This window comes from Chrysemys picta, chromosome 22 (assembly GCF_011386835.1).
Source record: "Chrysemys picta bellii isolate R12L10 chromosome 22, ASM1138683v2, whole genome shotgun sequence".
Taxonomy (NCBI): domain Eukaryota; kingdom Metazoa; phylum Chordata; order Testudines; family Emydidae; genus Chrysemys; species Chrysemys picta.
Genome location: NC_088812.1, coordinates 9,177,001 through 9,201,527, shown reverse-complemented (window position 1 = coordinate 9,201,527; position 24,527 = coordinate 9,177,001). Strand labels below are relative to the sequence as shown.

The 24,527-nt window shown below is 60.7% G+C and overlaps 1 protein-coding gene across 2 annotated transcripts in view; it reads right to left on the bottom strand.

The window, feature by feature from the left end:
• The window catches only part of LOC112061502 (syntaxin-binding protein 2-like), a 28,421-nt gene extending 9,981 nt beyond the window's left edge, over positions 1 to 18,440 (bottom strand). The window contains exons 1-17 of one of the 2 annotated variants that reach the window (XR_010594535.1): positions 18,149 to 18,440; positions 17,415 to 17,480; positions 15,335 to 15,384; positions 14,218 to 14,299; positions 13,542 to 13,618; positions 12,800 to 12,878; positions 11,971 to 12,074; positions 10,694 to 10,842; positions 9,779 to 9,863; positions 7,031 to 7,161; positions 6,784 to 6,891; positions 5,760 to 5,817; positions 5,157 to 5,222; positions 4,368 to 4,448; positions 3,897 to 4,035; positions 2,241 to 2,347; positions 1,661 to 1,750 (exon numbers count right to left, since the gene is read on the bottom strand). Coding sequence is in view for 1 of the 2 variants with exons in the window: in XM_065576650.1 (XP_065432722.1) it covers positions 1,661 to 1,750; positions 2,241 to 2,347; positions 3,897 to 4,035; positions 4,368 to 4,448; positions 5,157 to 5,222; positions 5,760 to 5,817; positions 6,784 to 6,891; positions 7,031 to 7,161; positions 9,779 to 9,863; positions 10,694 to 10,842; positions 11,971 to 12,074; positions 12,800 to 12,878; positions 13,542 to 13,618; positions 14,218 to 14,299; positions 15,335 to 15,384; positions 17,415 to 17,451 (1,443 nt within the window). In the remaining variant the exon portion in view is untranslated. The remainder of the gene's footprint in view (positions 1 to 1,660; positions 1,751 to 2,240; positions 2,348 to 3,896; positions 4,036 to 4,367; positions 4,449 to 5,156; positions 5,223 to 5,759; positions 5,818 to 6,783; positions 6,892 to 7,030; positions 7,162 to 9,778; positions 9,864 to 10,693; positions 10,843 to 11,970; positions 12,075 to 12,799; positions 12,879 to 13,541; positions 13,619 to 14,217; positions 14,300 to 15,334; positions 15,385 to 17,414; positions 17,481 to 18,148) is intronic. The other variant, XM_065576650.1, reaches the window with a different exon arrangement.
• Positions 18,441 to 24,527: the final 6,087 nt, after the last annotated feature.

The window sequence follows — 24,527 nt, the reverse complement described above, 5'->3', positions numbered from 1 at the left end:
TGCGGGGGGTGGGGGTGGGGGGTTGGATTAGGCACAGGATTGAGGCTACCTCAACTGCCTGCCCCAAAATCCCACAGGAGGAACCATCACAGCGCTGGAGCAGGGGCCTGGGAGCCTCCCTCGGGTGGGGGGGTTAATTCTTGGCCTGGAGGAGCCCAAAGCCAGTGGGCTGAAGGCAACTAAGTGTGCCCCCCCACCCCCTTGAAGAGTGCCCCACAGGGCAGGGCGATGAGGGGCTCAGCCCCCAGCAAGCAATGGGGGAAGGAGCGACCATGTCACCTCTCACAAGCTAAGCAGGTTTGGGCCCAGGCAGCGCTTGGATAGGAGACCTCTAAGGAAAAGCCAGCGGGTGCTGGGGGGTGCTAGTGAGTCAGCAGAGGGTGCTTTATGTCCCCAGTGCGGCGCTAGGGGGCGCTGTACGGCCAGGAGCGGGCGGAGGGCCCAGTAGGGGGCGCTCTCCCCTGGCAGTCAGTGCTGGCCCCAGTGCGGCGCTAGGGGGCGCTGTACGGCCAGGAGCGGGCGGGGGGCTCAGCAGGGGGCGCTCTCCCCGGTCAGTCAGTGCCCAGTACTGTGCTGCAGGAGTTCGTCCTTTAGATGAACGTCAAACAGCTGCTCCTCACTGGAGGTTAGGCCAAGGACCCTGCCGGCCATTCAGATTCCAGTGCCTGTCATGACAGTGGGCTGCCTGGATCCCCTGCACTTCCAGCCCCGCACGCTGATCACCTCCTGCCCTAGACTCTCGGGCAGTGCTGCTGTGCGGCTGTTAACAGCTGCCTGCCCCTCCTCAGGAAGAATTCAGCCCCAGTGAGGGACCCCTGTATAAACCGCCCGTGCCCCACCCCAGAGGTGGCAGCATCTCAGCACCAGGTAAGACAACTGCCTGCACTCGTGTCTATGATCTAAGACCCCTAAGGATGGCAGCAGCAGAGGACTTTCTGATGAGCCCCTCACATGGCTAGATCCCTGCACGGATACAAAAATGTGGATGCGCATCAGCCCGCGATCCACTAGCCGTCTGTATCCGCATCCTCATGGGTAGCAGCAAGGGGGGGAAGGGGTCTTGCTTGGAAGAGGCAGCGCGAGGGTGGGGCTTGGGGGTAAGGGGCAGCTTGGAGGGGATGGGGGCTTGGGGGAAGGGGCAGCGTGGAGGGGGCAGGGTCTAGAGGAGAATGGGTAGCGCGGGGGTGGGGTCTCAAGAAGGGGCAGCGTGGAGGGGGTGGGGGCTGGGGGGAGGGGTTTCTCATCATGTGATGCTCCTGGGGGGTCACAAGCGCCGGTACACGGCAGCAGCAGAGCATGTTGCATCACAGTGGGGTGTTGCCCGGAAGCTGGTGGGGACGCTGGTGCTGCTCAGCGTGGCAAGGCGAGTAGGTGTCGGGCAGCCCTGACTCCGACCTGTCGCCCAGTCACTGGCTGCTGGCCGGCAGCCCCGAGCGCACTGCGCCCCCCAGGTTGCCTGAGCCGGATGCCGCGGGCCAGGCGCTGATGGGGAGTAGAGCCCGACCCGGTTGTATCTGCAACCGATCCACTATCCGCAGAAATGGTGCACGGATATGCAGGGCTCCACACATGGCTGACCCCAGACCAGCCCCTCCCCCTTGGGCCCAGCCTGCCAGGTGTGACCCCCCACCCCAAGGCCAGGAAGAAGACGGCCTGGTACCTCCATGACGTCCTTGAGCCTGGGGGTCCAGCGGGAGAGCAGGTAGGTGGACTCCGGCCGCACCTTCCTCTCGGGTCGCAGCTGCCCGCTCTGGGGGAGGAAGGGAGAGTGGGTGAGAGGCAGCAGGGATTGGGTGCGGGATGGGAACGGGCGCAGACAGGGAAAGCGCAGCCTATCTGAGTCGCTCCAGCCGGGCTGGCAGGGGAGGGGCAGAGAAAAGAACAGAATGGATCACTGAGCAAGAGAGAGAGAGAGAGAGAGAGAGGAGGGGAGAGAGACTGATGGGAGAACAGAGACGCTTCCCCCCATTCGCCGCATAGCCACCCCATGCAGTGGTCACCAGCTCCAGCTCCCAGCGATCTGAGGTCCTGACCCCCAGGGTCCTCTGCAGGGCAGAAGAGGTCACCCCAGATGGGGAGTAACTCGGGGGTCACCCTCATAGGGGGAGGGCGTCACCCCACTGTATGGGGCAGAGGCCACCTCTGTGCTGGGAGTAGTCACTGCCATGGGGGGCACCCCCAGGATGGCCTGGGCTCCCCTGCCATGGGTACAGCTGCTGCCCCTGGCCCCAGTCCCTTACCTCAGGCATGACGGAGATGCCCAGGAAGTCCATGTTGTAGATGCTGTCACTCAGCTGCTGGACGTTGGCACACTGGATCAGTTTGTCAAGGTTCACCATGCTCACACCTGCATGGGGAGAGACAGGTCAGCGCCAGCACCCCTGGGACGCACCCACAGCCTTGGCACATTCAGTCCGTGGCCCAGGAGTCCTAGTTCCCTGATCAAACCCTGAGATCCTGCTCTTCCCACCCCTCCCAGAGCTGGGGGTAGAACCCAGGAGTCCTGGCTCCCAGCCCCCCTCTAGCCCACTAGACCCCACGCAGTTAATGACTGAATTTAGGTTCTTGATACTCTTCCCTCCCTCCAGAGGTTCTCTCGGGCGCTGGGGGCAGGGGTCTCTCTAGCGCCCCCTGGCAGTGCAGAGGGAGTCCCCCTCCCCCGATCTGGGCTCCCCGATCTGCAGCCAGTCAGGTACAGTGTCAGAGCCGAGGCCTGGGTCCTTAAGGCTGCGAGGCCTTGAGCTGGAGGGACGGCAACCCCCCAAACCATTTAATGCTGCTTAGTGCAGAGGGGGAGGCCTGGCAACTCCACAGCGCCCCCTGGCCAGGCAACTGGGCAGCCAGAGGAGCCACATGAGGGCACCCTGGCCTGGGCAATGGGAGCAGGGGCAGTGCCTGAGCAGGGTTACAGGAAGGGCCCCGGAGCAGGGCCCTGCCCCACCAAGCCAGCATGGGGCAGGAACCGATGGGGGAAGAGGGACTGTGCCATGTGTCAGGGTGAGGGAGGTTCCCCAGGCCCTGGTGAGCTGGGGGAAGGGGCTGGATGCAGCAAGAAGCAGGGAGCTAGTACAGGGATGACACAAGGGATGGGCAGGGAACTGGTCGCAGGGGGCTCAGAGACAGAAAATGGTCTCAACCGCCTGCAGGAAGGGAGAGATGTCCCCCCTCCCTGCAGAGAACGGGCCAGGGGGCTGCTCGGGGTGTACGTCTCCATCCCCTGTCCCTGCAGAGAACGGGCCGGGGGGCCGCTCCGGGTGTGTGTCTCCAACCCCCCTTCCTGCAGAGAACGGGCCGGGGGGCCGTTCCAAGTGTGTGTCTCCATCCCCCCTCCCTGCAAAGAACGGGCCGGGGGGCCGTTCCGAGTGTGTGTCTCCATCCCCCCTTCCTGCAGAGAACGGGCCGGGGGGCCGCTCCGGGTGTGTGTCTCCATACCCCCTCCCTGCAGAGAACGGGCCGGGGGGCCGTTCCGAGTGTGTGTCTCCATCCCCCTCCCTGCAGAGAACAGGCCGGGGGCGGGGGTGCCGCTCCGGGTGTGTGTCTCCATTTCCCCTCCCTGCAGAGAACGGGCTGGGGGGACCGTGGAGGGCGGACACTCCTGGGAAGGCAGCAGCAGGGAGCAAAGGCTGCCAGGTCTGACCCCAGGGGCAGTGCGGAGCGTGGGCACGGCACACTGTCTGGCTCGCAGGCACCGAGAGGTGGGCAGAGGGGAGACAGGACCGTAGAGCCAGGCTGGATACAGGCCCCGGGAAGCGGCTGGCCGGGAGACGCCCTGCGTGGCTGGGGGACGTGCCAGTCTGAGCAGTGCTATTCCCCCACAGGCCTGGGCCCCGCCTCCAGGGGCGCCCCCTGCAGCAGCAGGCCTCCCAGTGCTGCGCCCTGCAGGCCTGTGGCGTTACCGTTCTTCAGGAAGATGTAGAGCAGGATGACGCGGATCTTGTCGTAGGCCTGCACGCTGGGGTCCAGCAGGACGGGCTGGATGATCTTCATCGGGTCCCTGATCACCTTCCCATCCATGTCCGTCCCCATGGCCAGGTCCTGGGGGGGAGGGGGGCGCACACACAAGGCCCAGGTCAGGCTGCTCCGCTTCCTCCTGCCCCGCAGCAGGATGGGAGACGCAATGGCCCCACGACCCACAGGTCGCCTACCCCCTGTGCCAGGGCCCCCTCCTCCCCGGGGTCAGCTCCCCCTGGGGTGAGCAACGGGTCCCCAGGGAGTAACCCGAGCCCCACGTCCCCCTTCTGCACCCACTGTGCTACATGGGGGGGCTGGCCCTGGCTCCAGCGAGCCTGAGGCTCTGAGACCCCTTTCTCCGGGCTGAGTCCATGAGCCAGACTCTGCCCCCAGACAGGCTCTGCCCACAGACCCACCTGCTCCACGCTGCACAGCTTCTCCACTGTCCCTTTGAAGTGCCGCATGCAGTGCTCGGCCAGGTTCAGGTGCGTGGAGTACTGCGGGGAGAGACCGGGACAGAGGGGAGTTTACTGCGGCACTGCATCACCGGCTGGTCCAGAGCACCCCCACCCCCCAGCCCCCCAGGAGGGCCCCTTGGCCAGAGGAGCAGCCCCAATCGGCTGTGTAAGCCGAGTATATAGGGATTGTTTTGCCCAGCACTGAAGTGCAGCCACCTCTGGGATGGAGTGGGGCAGCTGGAGGGGAGGATCAGGAGGAGGGAGCAGCTTCCAAATCAGCCCACGGCTTCTCTGTTAGTCAGCATGAGGTTGGGGGCTTGGAGACCAGCAGGTGTCGGGGTACCTGTGCCAGTGGCCAGGAGCTTTCTGTTGGCACGTGGCCCAGTGGCACCAGGAGTGGCTCCAACGGGCTGGTTTGGAAGCCCACCAAGGCCCTCTCCTGAGAGCTGCAGCAGCAAGGCGTGGGCGTTACCCAAGGGCTGCCATTGCTGCGGCTAACGTGGCAGCTCTGGGCACTGACGGGCAGGCTGCTGCCCATGGTGCCACACAGCACCTGGGTGGGGAAATGGCTCTGCCCGACGGGACAGGTCAGCAGCTCTCATCAGGCAGTAAAGCGGAGAGCCCCAGAGTGCCCTGCCCCCCAGAGAGTCCCTACTGTCCTTCACCAGCCCCACAGAGCACCCTGCCCCCCCATCAGCCCCACTGAATGCCCTGCCCCCTGCCCACTAACAGCCCCAGCCCCGTTACCTTGTTCAGCTCTCTCTGGTACTCGGGCAGCTTCTTCAGGATCTGGGACAGGTCCTTGATGTCGGCCTGGAGGGAGGCGGTGGTGAGATCCTGGCCCCTCCCAGCACACAGAGCCCCCTGTAAGGCAGAGGCCTCGGCTGGGGACAGCCGCAGCAGCCCAACCACGCGTGCCAGGGCCAGGGTGGGTCACTCAGGCCACATGTGGCTGCGGCTTGGGTTAGACCTGCTCTTCCCAGGCCAGCTGGAATGAGACGGGAGCCCCGCAACCCGAGTGCCCCTTGAGGTGTAAAGCGGGAGCGGGCCAGGGAGATGCCAGCGTTGGCTCCCTGCAGCTCTCCCTGTGCGGCCCTGACCCTGCTTTCTGACCCCGCCTCATGGGCCTCTGCCCTCCCCGACCGTGGGGAGGTCCAGAGCTCTGGTTGGGGGGCAGGGGGCTCCACATACACCTCTTAGCCCTTTACTGGCAAACCCTGGGAGCAATTGGACAGCCCGGCCCAACCCCTCCTAGGGCAGCAGGGAGCCTCCCCTCCCCATCAGTGGCAGTGGGATGGGTCCCCCCGTCCCAGACTCCCCAATCGCTCCCCCTCCCAGCCCCCACCGCACCTCGTCCGTGGTCAGCCTCTTGCTCTCACAGAAGGTGCGCAGCAGCTCCGTCACCTTCCTGCAGCAGGGAGAGGGGTCAGGCCGGAGCCAGGCACTGCCTTAGAGGTAGGGGGTGCCCTGTCCTATGCTACAGGGGATGGAGCCCCCACCCCACGGGCACCACAGTTCTCTGCCTCGAGAGCCTCAGATCGGGCGGGGGGCTCTTCCCAAGTTACCCCAAGGCAGAGTTCAGTGCACCTCTGGGGGCTCCTGGTGCCCTGATGCGGGGGGGGGGGAGGGGCTGGGAGCAACTGCAGGTCCAGCAGGAGGTCGGTGAGGGACTCAGTCAAGGGGCTGTGAGGTGCCTGGGGAGATCCTGGGATCAGGGGAAGACAGTGTCCAGGGGGATCCCCGAGAGGAAATTCAGACGGTTGCTCTGGAAGGGAGCACTCAGGGGTCCTTTGGGGAGAGGGGCTGGGTCCAGGGGGTCTCAGCACTCAGAGAGGAGCAGGTCTGAGGGACAGGCCTCAGCACTGGGTGGGAGGGGGAGGGGGAGTCCTGGCACTGAGCAGGAGAGGGGTGTGTTGCTGGGGGGTGTCCTTGCACTGGGTCGGAGAGGAGTGTATCCAAGGGGGAATGGGGTTCCAGCACTGGGTGTGAAGGGAAGGAGCGGGGTGGGGAGGGCTGTGTCTGAAGGGGAGGATGCGGGAAGTCCCGGCACTGGAAAAGAGGGGGTGTGTCAACGGGGTGGGCTGTCCTGGCACTGGGTGGGAGAAGTGTGTCCGAGGGGGAGGTCCTGGCAGTGGGCGGGGAGGAGAGGGCTGTGCCAAAGTGGGGGTAGGGGGTCCTGGCACTGGGCCGGGAGGGGAGAGGTGTGCTGAAGGGGGGGTAGGGAGTCCCGGCACTAGGCATTGGGTGGGGCACAAAGTGGTGTGTCCGGGGGGGGCGGGGGCGGATGGGTCCCGGCCCTGGGTGGGGCACGGAGGGGCATATCCGGGGGGACAGACGGGGCACAGAGGGCAGGGGCAGGGCTGAGCGCGCTCACTTGGAGACGTCAGCGATGTGCAGGTGGCGTAGTTGCACCCAGAGTTCATCATTTTCATCCAGCAGCGCCTCCTTCTCCCGTGAGTCGCTGGCGCCCGTTGTCTCGTACCTGCGGAGGGGGGATGGGGTCAGGCTGTGACACCCCTCCTCCGAGCGTGGGAGCTACAGAGCAGTGCAGGTGCCTGGGTCCCATCCCCCAAGCCCGCCTGAGGAGTGCGGGGCGCCCCCTGCTGGCAGCCAGGCCCTACCTGTAGGTGTTGTTCTCGATGCTGAGCAGTTCGTAGGCCATGGCCTGGAAGGTGAGCTCATGCAGCAGTGGGGACACCAGGTCGAAGCTCCGGTCCACAATCAACAGCTGAGAGCGGGCTTTGTCAGGGCCCTGGGGCAAAGGAGAGAGAGACCCGTCACCCCCTGCTCCGGCGGATGGTTCCTGGCCTGGCTTACACGGCACAATCCAATGGGCCCTGGTGGGCCTGAAACTTCACCACCCGCCCTCTCTGCGGCCCAGCCCCCAACCCCAGGGGAAGCCAGGAGACACCCCCCAAGCTAGCTGAGACGTGCCCTGGGGTCCCGCCCTGACCGTCAGGGAGAGCTCCCCACCCAGCTGCGCTGCAACGCCCCCTGCAGGGACAGGCCACCTGCCCCTTGTGCAAATAGCAATGGCCACTCCCCCAAGCACGCTCTCTGCTCGTGCCTGTGACAGGGAGGCTTGGCAAGAGTCTCAGGAATATCCCTGGGGGGGCTCAGAGGAGCAGGGTGTGCACGGAGCAGGACTTTGCCCTCCCCAGCGCCGCTCTAAGCTCCTGAGAATAGCACAGATCAGACGGGGGCTGCAGGCTGGAGCCAGCTCTGCTGCAGCAAGTAGCTCCGGTGGTTAACAAGCATGCTGTCAATCCCTTCCCTGGGTAGATGGTTTGGGCAGCCAGGTGTGTGCCAGGCTCCCCTCTGGAGGCAGGCCTGTGCTGCCAGCTGTGAGTTACAGAGCGTCTGTGCCATGGCAGCCAGCTATCCCAGAGGGGGCCCCCCTGCCCGAGACTGGTATCATTATCCCCATTTTACAGATGGGGAAACTGAGGCACAAATAGGAGGGGTGACTTGCCCAAGGTCACCCAGCTGGGAATAGAACCCCGGTCTCCCATCCCAGTCCAGGGCTCTAGCCACTAGGCAACATTGCCTCGGTGGATGGGAAAGGAGAGAGGAAAGGTGCGCTCATGGATCCACAGGGTCGGTGCCAGGGCCTCAGCTGGGGAAGTCTCTGGGAGAAAGCCCTTTGCTGTGCCAGACCCCAACAGGTTTCTCTCTTCCTCCAGGACAAGCCGTACGGCCTCCCACCTCCTGAGACCGAACCGCTGGGCTTCACCCCGTGAGCCCTGCCCAGCGAGTCCAGCTGAGACAGACCCTGGGACAGACCCGTCCACTGCGCAGGGCCCGACGCCCCTCAGCCCGGGTGACAGGGCCACTCCTCCAGCGTTGTCAGAACAGTCGGGTTTCTTAGGCACCTGGACCCCAGCCCGGGCAGCCCAGCCCACTGAAGGTTAAAGCAAGAGGCCGTTCTGGTCAGCTCAGAGCCCGGCCGAGCTGCAGCGAGACCTGTTTTCAGGCTCCTGGTCTCTCGCTCAGGGCCTGTCTACATGTAAACCCCTGCAGCTGCGCCGCTTCAGTGACGCCGCCTTTCTCATACCCCCAAGCGAGGCAATTGCCTTGTGTAGACCAGGCCTCGGTCTGACCTTGGTCAGTTCTCAGGCGAGAGCTCCCAGCTTCCCCCCCTTATCCCCCAGCTCAAACCTTCCCAACCCTGTGTTCTCGAGCTGGGGGCCCTGCTCCGATTCCCTGCTGGGAGCGTCCAGCCAGGAGCCATTGGAGATGTCATGGTCTTTCTGGCCCCCAGGCTGATCTGGGTTGGATTCTCTTCATTTCACCAAGACAGGGATGTAACACCCCCCCCACACACCATGATTCTTATCTTCCCTGAGAGTCCTTCCCCCACGCCCCACCAGAGAAGCCATGAAACATATAGGGGAAACTGAGGCACGCATCGGCTTCATAAAAGATATTACAAACATTCCCAGTTGGTCACAGGTGCACAGTCTCCCAGCAGCTCGGCAAAGGCTGGAAGCAAGAGCAGAAGCAACAGGAGGGAGAGATCTGGGCAGGCCTTGGATTTTACATCACTTTGCTTCTCCTAGGGAGACAGGAGCCACTGGGTTTCCCATGCGAGAATCCAGGGCAGGGTGGGTTTGCAGCTCCCCTCTGCTGGGGGTGGGACGGGGACGGCAGGAGCTGGGTCAGGGCTGACTTGTGGCTAAGGCTCGGGAGAGCTGGGTTCTACTCCTGCTCTGACAGACTCCCTGCATGCCTCAGTTTCCCATCTGTAACACAGGCCCCCCTGCCTCCCCTGGGAGGGTGAATTCATTAATGAGTTCCGATACCACGGTGGTGGGTGAAGGAGCACACACAGACAGGAGTGTCCAGGTGTGGAAGAGGCTCTGTATGCAAAACTTACTTCTGTGACTGAACTGCCCTGTTTATAAACAGAGATTCTGCTGGGCACTAGGGTGACCAGACAGCAAATGTGAAAAATCAGGACAGAGGGTAGGGGGTAATAGGCGCCTATATAGGAAAAAGATCCCAAAATTGGGACTGTCCCTATAAAATCGGGACATCTGGTCACCCTACTGGGCACACACTTCCCCAGTCGGTGCCTCGGTTTCCCCATCCGTAGAGAGGGGACAAGGACACTGGCCTTTGTAGAGCACTTTGCGATCCGCCCACGGCCACTGTTAGAGAAGGGCTGGGCTGTTAGTCCAACCACACAGGGAATGCTATTGTTCTCCCGAGCCCTCAGGATCTCCAAGGGGGTCTAGACCCCACCCCTCCCCCCGCCAGGATCTCTGAGCAGGTTCTAAATCACTCCTCCTTCCTTCTACTTCTCATGTACTCCCCCTCCCCCTCGGCTCTGTCCCATGGTGAGGGCGTGGCCGGCACAGCTCGCTCACCTCTCCCATGCTGGGCTCGTATGCCTTGAACACCTTGAGTTTGGCCAGTACAGCATGCGCCAGGTGGAAGTTAATTTCACGGTCCCTGCAGCAAAGACAAACCCTGTGGGTAGAAACAGGTCCTCCCACAGGGGCACACGCACTTCCTGTAGGAGATGACCAGGTAACCGTCTCCCTCTGGGCACACTCACTTCCTGTAGCGGATGGCTGAGTACCTCCCCATGGCACACTCAATTCCTATAAGGGATAACTGGGTACCCCTCCTCCCAGGCACACTCACTTCCTCTAGTGGATGGCCGAGTACCCCTCCCCCCGGGCACACTCACTTCCTGTAGCGGATGGCCGGGTACCCCACCCCCGGGCACACTCACTTCCTGTAGCGGATGGCCGGGTACCCCTCCCCCCGGGCACACTCACTTCCTGTAGCGGATGGCTGGGTACCCCTCCCCCGGGCACACTCACTTCCTATAGCGGATGGCCGGGTACCCCTCCCCCCATGCAGACTCACTTCCTGTAGCGGGTGGCTGGGTACCCCTCCCCCCGGGCACACTCACTTCCTGTAGTGGATGGCAGGTACCCTCCCCCGGGCACACTCACTTCCTGTAGTGGATGGCCGGTACCCCTCCCCCCGGGCACACTCACTTCCTGTAGTGGATGGCCGGTACCCCTCCCCCGGGCACACTCACTTCCTGTAGCGGATGGCTGGGTACACCTCCCCCCGGGCACACTCACTTCCTGTAGCGGATGGCCGGGTACCCCTCCCCCCGGGCACACTCACTTCCTGTAGTGGATGGCCGGTACCCCTCTCCCCGGGCACACTCACTTCCTGTAGCGGATGGCTGGGTACCCCTCCCGCTGGGCATACTCACTTCCTGTAGCGGATGGCTGGGTACCCCTCCCCCCGGGCACACTCACTCCCTGTAGCGGATGGCTGGGTACTCCTCCAGGGTTTCACACAACGAAGCAATCTGCTCTGCCAGGATCTCCAGGTCCTTGTTCCTTTCCCAGGCGGAGTAGGGGCTGAACCAGATGTGGAAGGTCTGTGGCCTGTCCAGGGAGTACACCTGGGGGGCGGGGGGAGCAGAGATCAGACCCTGGTGCCAAGTGCTGGCAGCCAGGCCAGCTGTGCCCCATACCGCACCCCTAAGATGCGCTGTTGGACCAGGCCAGCCTGGCGGAGCCGGAACGAGCCCCTAGTGAGGGAGAGATCCCTTCGCCAGAGCCACTCCTGTTGTGGTAGAGGGACAGCGGCCCAGAGATTCATGCACCAGCCTGGGATGAAGACGCCCCGGATTCAGGTCCTTACTGAGCTGCAGGGGTGTGTCTCTGCCCTGGAGAAGGCAATGTTGGGGGAGGGGGCTTGGACATGCTTCTAGTCTGGCGAAAGCCCCAGCGTAGCCACAGGCAAACCCGGCATCAACGCGCGTCTGCCGCTGTCGCTTATTTCACTGGACGAAGAGAACGAGCCATTGGGGAAAACGTGCTTGGACACCAATAAAACAGTATCGGCCCACGAAGGGTTTGCTGGTGCAACGGGACGGGTGAGCCAGCAAAGCCTCCTGACGCACACTCAGCTTATACCAGCCAAAACGTCTCTTGGCACAGCTGGCACCGGTGCCCACATGAAATAAGCTACAGTGGCGAAAGGACTGCTTTGCCAGCGTAACGGCCTCTACCCAGGGGCTCTGCCAGCACAGCTGCATTAGTTACAGGGGGGATTTTTTCTCTCATGTCCCCGTAACAAACCTGTACCAATGAAGCTTTTGGGTGTAGACCAGGCTCATGTCTCTGTGCCTCAGTTTCCCCATCAATGCAATGGGACTGACAACACAGCCCTGCCCCTCAGGGGCATGAGGAGGGAAATCCACTGACGACACAAGGAGGAGATGGCGTGGTTGGGCAAAGGGCAGGCGTGTGCGGGCTGTCTTGCAGGCCTGTTATAAACCGTCAGTAAGAGCTGGTAAAGCCAGGGAGGCAGCGCCCTCCTCCCCCATACATCCAAGCCAGCGATTCCACCTCTCACAGGGTGTGAGCAGCCGGCTAGTCCCTGCTGCCCTGTGCTGGCATCAAACCCAGGACCCTAGAAGGGAAAGGTGTCACTGCCCCGAGCCATGTGGAACACTAAGGGTGGGGTGTCGTACGTCACCGTCTGCCCTGCGGCCCTGCTCCTCCAAAGCCCGGTCACCCCTCACCTGGCTCTCATAGGGCAGGAAGGCCATGTTGATCTCCATGAGGGTTTTGATGGCCTTGGTGATCCGTGACTTCCGCAGCTTGTTGAACAGAGGGTCAGGACACGCTGCAAGGCAAAGGCAGTGGGTGGGGGTGACAGGCACAGGGCTCAGGGCCCCCAGCACAGCGCCAGCCCCCACGGACAGGGCCAGGACGGGCACAGCAGGGGCAGTAGTGCTGCACACCTGTGGGGAACCTGGGCAGGTCAGCAGGGCCACACAGGAGTCAACTCTGAGTCCAACCCCCCTGAACCAGAGTCACGCCGGGTTCTCGGCTTCTGCAGCATCAGCAGCGAGGAGGGCGGGGGCACAATCTCTCCTACGTGGTCCCTTTCTCACACCCTGCCCTCAGCCCACCGCAGGGGGAAGTGACTGGAGTGTACAACTCAGCATGATGCACAAGGAGGAACAGGGACTTGGGCTGTAATGGGGAGAAGCAGATGTGACCTTGACACACTGGGTACTGTGGGTATACCATTCCCAAACCCCAGTTGGGATGGATGGAGCAATGCATGCTGGGAATGGTAGCCAGAGGCCGCCTTTCTGGGCGCACGCTGCAGGTGTCTGTGAGCCGTGCTGGCTGGAGGCAGGCCCATGGGGGAGAAGCGGGGGAAGGGATCGGTGGGGTCGTTCGGTCTGGCCTGCTGGGTCTGCATCCCCCTGCAGGAGGGCAGAGTGTAATCAGGGTGCTGCGCACTGGCCTGCCGGCAGAGAGAGACTCCCCCACCCCCAGGCTCCAGTGTGCCGCTGGCCAGGCTCCCGGCAGGGGGATTCCCTGCCCCCCGATACTCACGGCTGAGGAAGAAGACGTGAGCTGCCTTGTAGGTGAAGGTTGGGGTGCCCTGGAAGTCATCGATCAGAGCCTGCACCGACTGCAAAGGGGGGAGAGGAGGGGTTGTCAGCACCAGCCAAGGCCCCGTCCTGCTGCCCGAAGGGCCCAGCCCATGCCCAGCCCCTGGGGACTCAGGGCCCAGCATGATGCCATCGGGAGGTGGGCTGGTTTTCACCCCCCTGCCCCTGGTCTCCCTCCACTGGCCTCCCTGCTGCAGACGCAGGAGCCTCCTCCCCCACAGCCCCTGCCACCTGAGCCTCTGCCTCAGCGATTCTCCTTCCCTTTGAGTCTCAGCTGAGGACTTAGGGTGACCAGATGTCCCGATTTTATAGGGACAGTCGCAGTATTTAGTTTTTTCCCTTCTATAGGCTCCTGTTACCCCCCAACACCTGTCCCGGTTTTTCACACTTGCTATCTGGTCAGCCGAGCTGAGGTTGCCTCTCTCCGCCTGCTGCACCTTCCCATCCAACCCCCACGGGACTGCACTGCGGAGAGGTCTGGGGGACAGTCTGTGCCTCACGTGGCAAAGAATACGAAGCCCAGCTCTGGGAAAACAGCCTCTTGGGGAGCCCCTACTGGCCCCATTCCCATCCTGACCTTGTGCTGCGCATCCCCCCGGACGGCGTCACCTCCAGGCTGCACTAGGTGCTGCCCCGGGGTCTCCCCTGCTCCCCATCCAGCTGCCCAAGGCCCGAGCTCCTACCTTCTCCACAGGGCTGAGCAGATAGATGGCCTCCAGGCTGGGGATTGGCTCCCGGCGCTTGTTAATATCTTCTACAACTAGGAGAGAGCAGACATTGGGCGCGGGTCAGTGGGTCCTAGCCACCCGCCCCAGCCACTCTCCACCGGGATGCGGGGAGGGGAAGCCAAGGGGAACAGGGATGTTCGCTGGCAGCAGGCTGAGGGGTTCCACAGGCTACAATGCAGCAGCAGCTTTGATGTGGGGCCATGGGCTGCGATGCTGCCCCAGTACGGAGCAGGGAGGGAACGTCCCTCTGTACTGTGCTGGGGACAGCCCCCTAGAGCGCTGGCTCAGCTCTGTGCCCCTCAACCCCAGGGCTCCTCCACCCTGGAGCAGGGAGCCAGCATTCCCCCTCTCCTGCCAGGACCCTGCCCGCAGCATGGGGGAGGAGCAGCGAGGAGTTAACAGGGGTCTGAGAAAAGCGGTGAAGAGGCTCCAGGGGCTGAAAGCGCCGGGCTAAGGGAACTAGATCTGGCTGGGAAGGTACCAATAGCAAGGAGGGCATCTAGGGGGCTGCAAAGGGGGGAAACTAGATGCAAACGTGAATGTAGACAAGTCAACTCCCCGACTGTGAGGTGTATCCAAGGGGGAGGGGAGCCCTGGCGGGGGGAGCAGACGGGAGGGAGGGGCCACTCACGCGCGATGCCTTCGTCCACGATGTCGGACATCTTGCAGCACGACGAAAGGATGCGTGTGCTGGGGCGGTCCATGATCAGCACCTGGGGTAGCGAGAGGGGAGCGCGCCGCTTCGGACGAGCTAGTCACTGCCCTGAGCCCAGCCGCCCACCATCATCATCCATGGAACAGCCAAGGGAGTAGAGCGACTGCTAACGGCAGAGCCGACGGCTCCCAGCCCAGCCCTTCCACAGCAGAGCGGCAGGGCAGTTACCAAGCCTGCACTTGGCTGAGCTGACCGTGCTAAGGACTGCGTGAGGAGCGACAAGGAGAGCAGCTCCGAGCAGAGTGGCTGGTACGAGATGTCGGAGACAAACCTGGGACACCCGGCCATTCAGAATGGTTCCATCCTCCTAGATTGGAGGAGATCAGCCTCTTGGCCCAGGTGACAGGGTGAGTGCAAGAGGCAGGGACAGAACCCAGGAGTCCTAGCTCCCAGTGCCCTCTTCTGATCCACCAGATACCCGCTCCCCAGCCCTCGGACAGAACCAGGATCAGGGCACAGAGAAATGGAACGAGGGGAGTCTCCGTGTTCCCCTAGGAAAACCCTGTAGGCCATCGGCCCGACATCTCCACCGCCTTCCTGCCGTGCCGAATGAACCCATTGCTCCGTGCAGCCCAGCATCCTGCTGCACCAGATCCAGCCACTGGGAAACCTAGTCCCCTGTGCTCCCTCTGCCGCACCGGCCAAGCCCACCGCTCCACACACCCCAGCCCAGTCCATGCCGGGGGCTCAATAACCTGCCTGCCCAATGGTACATGCTGCCCCCATGCTTGGCGCTTTCCTGCTCCTCCTCCCACCCAGGCTGACTCACTGGGCCCAGTGGTCTGATCCGGTGTGTGTGGGGGGAGATATGGGGCTAGCTGGACCAGCTGGGTCTGATCCAGCGCAGCAGGAAGGCAGACATACCCAAGCCTAGCTGGGGGCGGATGATCGGCTAGACAGAGCAGGGATCTGATCCAGTCTGGAAAACCTCAGGGTCCTAATGAATCCCAAGAAGCTGGAGGGGAAGGAGCACGATATATGGATACAGCATATCCCCAGGGGAACACCAGGGCAGCAGGCCCGGCCTGCTTACCTTCCATTCTCCTTCCTTCTTCACGCTGTGAAAGACAACGCTGAGGATCTCTGCGAGGGAAAGAGATGGGGATTAGTGGTGGGGATTGGATGGGACGGCTGTGCCCTGAGCCAGGACCCACTGGCTGGTGGAAGGACCCCTCGGGGAAGTGGCTCAGAGGCTGCTCTCAGGCCAGCTAGTGATGTGCTCCTAGCAGAGCCCCAGTCAGCGATCGTAGTGGGGTGGCAGGCTAGATGGGCCATGGCTCTGATCCCCCTTCCTTTCTGCCAGGCTGGATACGAGCGCAGCTGAACTAAGGATCTGGCCCCGTGCAGCAAGAGAACAGATCTTGTCCAGCACCTCTTGACTGGAGGGGATCCAGGGACCCTCTACTGTGTGTGGGGGATGACAACACGACAAAGACTTCAAATCCTGATTCCTGCACAAAGAACCCCTCCAAGGCATGCCCCGCTCAGGGAACTGCCGGCCTGTCTCCTGGGCACCTTCCACGGCCAAGCTAAGCAATTAGATAGTCAGCTCTTCGGGCCAAGCACCATCTTTTTGTTATGCCCAGCAGAATGGTACCCTGACCCATGACTGGCACTCCTGGGCGCTACCGTAATACACCTAATGAATAATGTACAACGCCTTGCAAAATGGGGCCTTGGTCCATGACTTGGGCTCCTGGGTCCTACCATAATACAGGCATTTCAACCCTGAACTGCAGCTACGGCCCCTCACACCAGCCCTGGGCTGCCCCCACCAGCTGTGCCAGTGCCCCTCACTACTGACTGGAGCCCCCTGCTACCCCAGCCCTGGGCTCCCTCCCATTCCCAGCTCTGCCAGTGCTCCTCACTCCTGTCTGCAGCTCCCTGCTATCCCAGCCCTGGTCTGTCCCCCACCAGCTCTGCCAGTGCTCCTCACTCTTGAACCGCAGCTATTCCAGTCCTGGGTTCCCCCCGTCACGGCTCTGCAGATGCCCCTCACTCCTGACCTGCAGCCCCCTGCTATTCCTGTTCAGAGACCCCTCTTGAACCGGGGCAGTGTGGCCCAGCCCAAGTATTCAAAAATCACGTGTCAGGCCCTCCTAACTGTGCGATTTACTGAGGAAAAACTAAGAGAAGAGCTAAGGGTTATTAGCACCACCGGCGGTCCTGAGCTGTGGGCCACTTTTGCTCTGTCCCAGTTCTGGGGGCAACCATGGAACATCTGAACTGAATCCACTTTCCAAGGGTCTTTTAAACCCCAGGCCCGTGGTCTGGATTTAGCCACAGGCCCCATCCACTGCAGCTGGGGCTGGAGATTCAGCAGTGGCTTGGGCTTCTGAAGTAACACAGCCCACACAGCGGGGCAGGGTGTTGCCAGAAGACAATGACTAACACATAGCAACTAACCCCTCAGAGTCCAGCATGCACAAGGCAGCGGAGGCCATGCTGATCAGGTGTAAGGCTTTAACTTGTTCTCTCCTACATTACAGCTATAGCCTATGCCAGCTCTGCGTTGCGGCCGGGCAGAAGCGTACTGCTTCACTACGGTACAAAGTGGCTCTGACGTCTTTTTTCTCCTCGCGCGCAGCTGTTACCCGTTCTGACAGGCTGTTTATAACGCTAAGTTTACTAGTTTTCGGAGGCGGTCGGGGGAGGAGAGGGGGTGCAAGGTGGAAGTTTCGCCTAGGGTGCAAAATATCCTTGCACCGGCCCTGGCGGGAGTCACCCCGATGGAAAGAGATGACGATGATTCCCCGCAAAGTGCAGCTCCTATGGGAGGGGGCAGCCCTTGGGGGTGGGGCAGACACCCTCCTGGTGTGTGACAGGCAGGCGGGGGGAAGAGGAGCTCTCTGCTCTGACTGGTTTCAGAGTAGCAGCCGTGTTAGTCTGTAACCCACGAAAGCTTATGCTCTAAGAAACTTGTTAGTCTCTAAGATGCCACAAGTACTCCTGTTCTTTCTGCTCTGACTGACTCCTAATCCTCCCCGAGGGTGCGACACCCCCATAAGCGCCCCGCCCTCCCAGGGCCCCCCAACTGGGTCCTGTTCCCCCAGACCCACACCCGACTGGATTCTGCCCCCGACCGGGCTCAGACCCCCCAGCTCTGCACTCACTCTCGCGCACCACCGCCTTCAGCCCGGATGGGGTCATCTCCGCCTTCTCTCACGCACCTTCGAGTCCTGTGGATGGAAGTGGGACTCAGCTGTGTGCGGGGCAGGGCTGGAGTCAGGACTCCTGGGTTCTACCCCTGCTCTGCTCCTGCCCTTGTGCGCGCCCTGGCTTCTCCCTGCCGTGCTCTGGGGAGTGTCTGTGACACTGGGCGACGGCCCCTAGTGACACTGATGGAGGGGCCCAGTTCCCTCTAGTGTCACTGATGGATGGGCCCAGCCCCACCAGTGATTGATTTGAGTATAAAGCAACTGGGGTGCTGGTGGGTTGATGTCTGCAAGGCTGATGACGGCTGAACTCCGCAGCCCCCCACTTCTGGCGCTGCGGGGGCCGGGCCTGGGCACCCATGGGCCTGCGCCTGGTGACAGGGCCACGCAGGTCCCCACTGAACCCCCACCCGGTCACGTGGGGCGCAGAGGGAGGCAGGGGCCTCGGGCAGGGTTAAAGCGAGGACTGCGTTGGGGTAGTGGGGCCTCAACCCACTCCGGTTAGGGCCCCCCACCGAGCTGCAAGTCCCCCCCAACCAGTGCCCCCCCCCAGCAGTGCCCCTCGCCCCCCCCGAGTCAAGTCTCTTGCCCATCTCCACCCAGCCCTCCTCCCCCCCCCCCCCAGCCAGGCTCCTCAGCCCCCCTCCACTCGGCCCCTGCAGCCAGGCCCCCAGCCAGGCCCCGTGTTGTACCCAGGAGCAGGAGCGGGTTCGATGGAACGTCTCCTTCCCTCGCTCTTCACTTCCACCAGAACGTGCTGGGACGGCCTGAGCTGCGCACACAGTCACTGGGACGGACTGCACCACTCGGCCGGGAGCTCAGTCCCTTTCTGCAGTTAGTGGCGGGAAAATATGGTACAGTCCCAGCAAGGGTGGAAAACAGTCTGAGGTAAAATTGTCCTTGGAGTGGCCAAAGGCGGGAAAAACCGGTTGGATCCAGTTATGACTGGGCCAGGATAACAGTAAACAACAAGATGGCGGTCACAAGATGGCAGTTCAGACTCCATCTTGGATTGCTGCTATAGCTTTACAAACTACACATTGAGTTTAATATACACATATTTTAACAGACTATAATCCTATAACAAAACACACCCAGCAGTATATAGAGCAGAATAAACAAGTCATTGTCTGTCTGTAATTTTAGTTTGTACTGACTTCGCTAATGCTTTTTATGTAGCCTGTTGATGTACCCCCTGGAAGACCCCTGCGTACCCCCAGGGGCACACATAACCCTGGTTGAGAACCACTGGGTTAGAGAAACCGGGGGGGTGGTCCTAGAAATCAGGACTCCTGGGTTCAATCCTGACTGCAAGCGGAGTGGGGGCTAATGGTTGGAGCAGAGAGCTGGCAGTTAGGATTCCTGGGTTCTAGTCCAGGCTATGCAATTGATTCATTCTGTGACATGGTTCGTTCTGCCTTGTCTGCTTGTGACATGTGGAGCGCAGAGACCTGCCCCAGCGCTTCCCTTCCGGCTGGGTGGTGCAGTAATTAATGGCCATAGAGCCTGGGCTCCAAGATCCTGGAGCAAAGTGTCCTGGAGAAGGAATTTGTTCCCCAGGCTTGACTGGCTCCCTGCCTCATCCCTCCTCCATCAATTGGAACAAATCCCTCCTGGCAGAGCTATTGTCTGACCCAATCTATTGGGTCCTGGCTGCTGTTCAGCTCAGGTTAACAGCATGTTCTGTTTCTGTAAACTCCCCCAGAGCTTTCGAATGGAAGTGAGAGTCTTCTTCACACCCTGCTCTAAACTGTGAGTACTGTCGCTCTGTGGCTGTTCACTCTACCTCCTCCCCCAGAGATGGCATCATTTCAGTGCCAGGTTAGTGATCTCTGTATAGTGTTGCTGTGTTACTACACTGCTGCTGCGCTCCACCCCAGAGGTATCTGCATTTCAGTGCTGGGCAGGCAATCCCTGTGCAGTGTTGCTGTGTGTTGTTATGCAGCTACCGCGCTCCACCCCAGACGTGGCTGCAATTCAGTACAGGGTGAATGGAAGTCCATGTCTCATTTTGCCCGGGGGGGGTTAAAGAGCCCCCCAACCCCTCACCTGCACCCCAGCTCCTAGGAGGGGTTATAGAGCCCCCCCCAACCCTCACTTCCATCCTAGGGGGGTTTAAAGAGCCTCCCAACCCTTCACCTGCACCCCAGCTCCTAGGAGGGGTTATAAAGCCCCCCCGAAGGCTGGAGAGTTACAGCCCTTGCCCTTAGCCCGGCGGTTCTATAGGTAGAGCCCCCAGAGCTTGCCCCCCCATCACTCCCCGGGCTCGAGCCGCTAGCGGGTCTCTCTCCCCCTTCCTGAGAGCCTCACGTGGCCCCATAGCAAGCGGGTTTGGCCTCCGACTCACCGTGCAGCTGCCTCCCATTGGACCCCAGGCTGGCCTCCCCCCACATTCCCATAGGGCAAGACGAGTGGGGGCGGGACAGAGCAGCTGTCAGGGAGTCCTGCCCCCAACCCCCTCAGGGGCTAGAACTGGAGCCGGAACCAGCTACTGGCTGGGGCTCGAGCTGCCGCTTCAGCGCCTAGCTCCCCGCACCCCATCACCCAGGCCGGGGATCCGGGGCTACAGCCTGGCCCAGCGCAGCAACCGTCCATGGGCCACTCTGCCCTCAACGGCCGCCCCCCAGGAGGTGCAGCCGCCTCCCATCCCATCCCATCTCCTAGAACTGGAAGGGACCTTGAAAGGTCATCGAGTCCAGCCCCCTGCCTTCACTAGCAGGACCAAGTACTGATTTTGCCCCAGATCCCCAAGTGGCCCCCTCAAGGATTGAACTCACAACCCTGGGTTTAGCAGGCCAATGCTCAAACCACTGAGCTATCTCCCCAGCAGCGCAAGGCAGCAGAGACCTTTCTTCCTAACACCCCCGCCCGCCTGCCCACACACACGCCGAGGAACACATGGTAGTTTCAACAGCCACTTTATTAAACGTTACAAAGGCCAACACAGTGCAGGGACACACGCCTCTCTGGTGACATACATTTAGAAACCTCTGACAGTGTAGGAACTAGTACAGAGAGTTGATATTTCTTTAAAAGTTGCAGCATAAACATAATAGTAAAAAGTTTCTTAATTGTGAGTGAATAAGATTACGTTTTTGTACAGTTAGCTTTGTTACTGGTCCATGGTGCATTCATACAGTAGAGTTATTTTTCTAGAGACTTTGTACATTTAAAGAAGTCACTGCAGTGATAAAGATAGAGCAGAAATTAAAATACTTCAGTAGGCACAGAAATCCTTGCCTTTCTCTCCCTCTTCATCCTCAACGAAACAGGCAAGGCCTTAGATAGTTAATTATAAGCCAACAGAGCAACTTTCCACAACACTCACTACCAAAAAGCATCTTGTACTTTGGGGTAAAGAGGCCAATATTTCTTGCTAGGTGTTTAGAGGGCAGATCCACCATTGGGCTTAGCCACCCTCTGAGCGCTCTGTCACATCTTTCTGGTAGTTGTCGCTCCGGAGTCTAGCTCATTTTTTGTGATAACAGCCAAAGCAACATCCATCACTCAAAGAAGTAGGCTATGTCGATTAGGTTTGTGAATCAATTTCACAGTGTAGCTACTTGCAAATCTACCCCAAAAAGTAAGGGAGGAAAAAAGAGACAAGAGAAAGGAAAAACTATACAGAGGAAGTAGAAACGAGGACTGGAAGGAAATTAGAAACAGACAGATTAGAGGGTACACACAGTGGTGACTCTGGGTGAAGCACCAAGTTATTTCTTTCCCTCCTCATAGAGAGCAGTCACCCAGACCTAAAAAGTTTGTCGGTAAGAGGGAAGAGGCAACGGCGTTTGTTACCGGCCTTTCCTGAAGTCCTAAGGGAACACTCACTCAGGGGACTAATTTAGAGGGAAGATAATTTGTGAAGTAATGCGAACAGATTACATATAAACATATATAAAATTTTAAACTACATTTGACACTGATTCTACTCTGGAAACATCTTGCTGTCTTGCAGAGAAAAGTTTTCACTGATCTACTTTTTGGCAAAAGACAAAAACCTCAAACAAAACCAACTTTGGTAAGTGTCTACATTACAAACACTAAACATTTTTAAAGGTACTCTTTCAGATTAAACTGACAGCAAAAAGTGACAGACTGTCTTTTGAAGAGAATGTAAACAATTTATAGAGAAGTGTTTAATCACAAATACCACAAGGCAGCACTAACGGTTCAGTGCTCAAATATTTAGAACTTCAATAATAGAATTTAACTGCATATTCTTAAAACAGTAGTGAATGAAAAGTAGTGTTTACAAGGGTGGCAGGCTCTTCCACAACTAGTCAGAAGGCATTAATGGAGTAAGGCACCGCAGGGAAAGTCTGTTCAAATGGCCAGGGCCGGCTCTAGGTTTTTTGCTGCCCCAAGCAAAAAAATTTGGGGCTGCCCCCCACCCCCCAGCCCTGGTCTTCCCCCCCCCCCCCCCCCCCCCAACTGCACCCTCCTGCCGCCCCAGCCCTGGGTCACTGGTAACTCGCTCCCAGGGCGGGTCATTCAGCAGGAATTTTGGATGTGCACAGAACACAGACAGGATTGGTTCCCATATGGTTACAGAACTGCAGTAAAGTGGAACAATTTTCAGTTTGTGTGATTGGAGGATATCTGGATGCATATTATAAGACTGTCCTACATAAATGAGGAAAAGTTGAGGTGCCTTTATTATTCTTTTGTTCCATTCTTTGTTTCTATGGGGAATGCACTATCACGGTCTTCCTTTTAAACAAATAAAACTAAAACTTAAAAAAAAAAAAAGAAAGAAAGAAAGCAATGGCTGTTGAAAATAGCAATTCCAGTCCTAATAACCACTGGGAAGCATTTCTTGCTCAATTTATTCTACTTTTTCTATAGCAAGTTACAGTGGATCAGTATATTTGATTTGGGGGAAATGAAGTAACAGCTGCCCAAATTGAGCTTGAGCAGTCCTGAATTTTGAGGTGTTCAAATCTGGAAGGCAGGTGCTAGATTCCCTTTCTGAATATTAGCTATATCTGGAAAGGAAAAGTCAATTTCTGCTTCCGTGGCTCAGAAGTGGAAATCCTCCTAAGTGCCTGGTACTGTATCTAAAGCTGCCCAGGTCCAGAGCCTCCCCTCCCTTCCTTTTCATTTTAAATTCTAGTGAGATCCACATACCTCCCTTGCTAGGCTTCATATAGAGAGGTGCACCATCCATTTAGTCCCCCCAATTCCTTCTTTGGGGGAGAGCCCAGGGCTGGGGCGGCAGGGGGTGCAGGGGGTGGGAGAGCCCAGGGCTGGGGCGGCAGGGGGTGCAGGTGGGGGGAGAGCCCAGGCCTGGGGCAGCAGGGGAGTGCAGGTGGGGGCCAGAGCTGGGGCGGCAGGGGGTGCGGGTCGCGGGGGAGAGCCCAGAGCTGGGGCGGCAGGGGGTGCGGGTCGGGGGGGAGAGCCCAGGGCTGGAGTGGCAGGGGGTGCGGGGGGGGGGGAAGAGCCTAGGACTGGGGAGACAGGGTGTGTGTGTGGGGGGGGGAGCCCAGGACTGGGGCAGCAGGGGAGTGCAGGTGGGGGCCAGAGCTGAAGTGGCAGGGGGTGTGGGCAGGGGACAGCCCAGGGCTGGGGCAGCAGGAGGGTGCAGGTGGGGGCCAGAGCTGGGGCAGCAGGGGGTGCGGGTCGGGGGGAGAGCCCAAGGCTGGGGCAGCAGGGGGGTGCGGGTGGTGGGGGAGAGCCCAGGGCTGGGGTGGCAAGAGGTGCGGGGGGGGGGGAAGAGCCTAGGACTAGGGAGGCAGTAGGGGGAGAGCGCAGGACTGGGGCAGCAGAGGAGTGCAGGTGGGGGCCAGAGCTGAGGTGGCAGGGGGTGTGGGCAGGGGAGAGCCCAGGACTGGGGCAGCAGGGGAGTGCAGGTGGGGGCCAGAGCTGAGGTGGCAGGGGGTGTGGGCGGGGGAGAGCCCAGGCCTGGGGCAGTAGGAGGGTGCAGGTGGGGGCCAGAGCTGGGGCAGCAGGGGGTGTGGGCGGGGGAGAGTCCAGGGCTGGGGCAATACAGGGGTACGGAGGGACGGTTCTGTTCCTACCATTCACAGCAAGCTGCAGCTTTCAGTACCATATTCCTTCCCCCACCCTTTCCTGCTGCTAGTGGCCAAGGGAATGCTGGGAAATGTAGTTCTTTCCCTGCTCCAGGGCTGGCTCTATAGGCAGGGAGCTAACCAAGGAACTACAGCTCCCAGGGCTCGCTGTTGGTTCTCAGCTCCCATGCTGGATCCCTGCAGCCCCTGCAAATCTGCCCGCCCCAAGCAAATTCTTGCTTTGCTGGTGCCTAGACCCGGCCCTGACTGGGGCTTGAGCTGCTGGCTGTCCCGCTGACAGGGGCAGGGCTCGGGCTGCCGGCCCCAAGTGCCCGGCATGGCTCTCCCTGGGGCTCGGGGCTGCCAGCCCCGCCGGAGCACTGGGGCTCGGGACTGCTGGCTCCCCCGCTGACAGGGGTCAGGGCTCGAGGTGCCGGCCCCAACTGCCTGGCCTCGCTTTCCCTGGGACTCGGGCTGCCGGCTCCCCCACTGATGGGGGGCAGGGCTCGGGCTGCCGGCCCCAACTGCCCGGCCCCGCTCTCAAGGGGCTCGGGGCTTCCAGCACTGCCGGAGCGCTGCAGCTCGGGCTGCCGGCTCCCCCGCTGATGGGGGCAGGGCTTGGGCTGCCGGCCCCAACTGCACGGCCCTGCTCTCCCTGGGGCTCTGGTTGTCTGCTCTGCAACCAGGTCCCACCTGCTGCCTCCAATGCCGGGGTCCTCTGGCCACCATTAATAAATTTTTTCTTGCGAACCCCCTGTAACTTTCTGCGAACCCCCAGGAGTTCGCAAACCCCAGTTTGGGAACCACTGTGGCAGAGGGTCCCGCAGGGAGCCCCAGGAGTCCCCCCAAGCCAGCTATAGTGTAGGGTTGGGGCAGGCACTGAGCAAGCACCAGGTCCCAGCCCGCAGGCTGGCCCCCACAGGGAAGCATACCCACCCAGCCCCTGCCCCTCCCAGAATCAGCGCTGGAACCCAGCCCCCTGCGTCCCAGCTCCCGCTCTAAGCACTAGCCCCCGCTTCCCGCTCAGATCTGGGACAGAACACCTGCCTCCTTGCTCCCC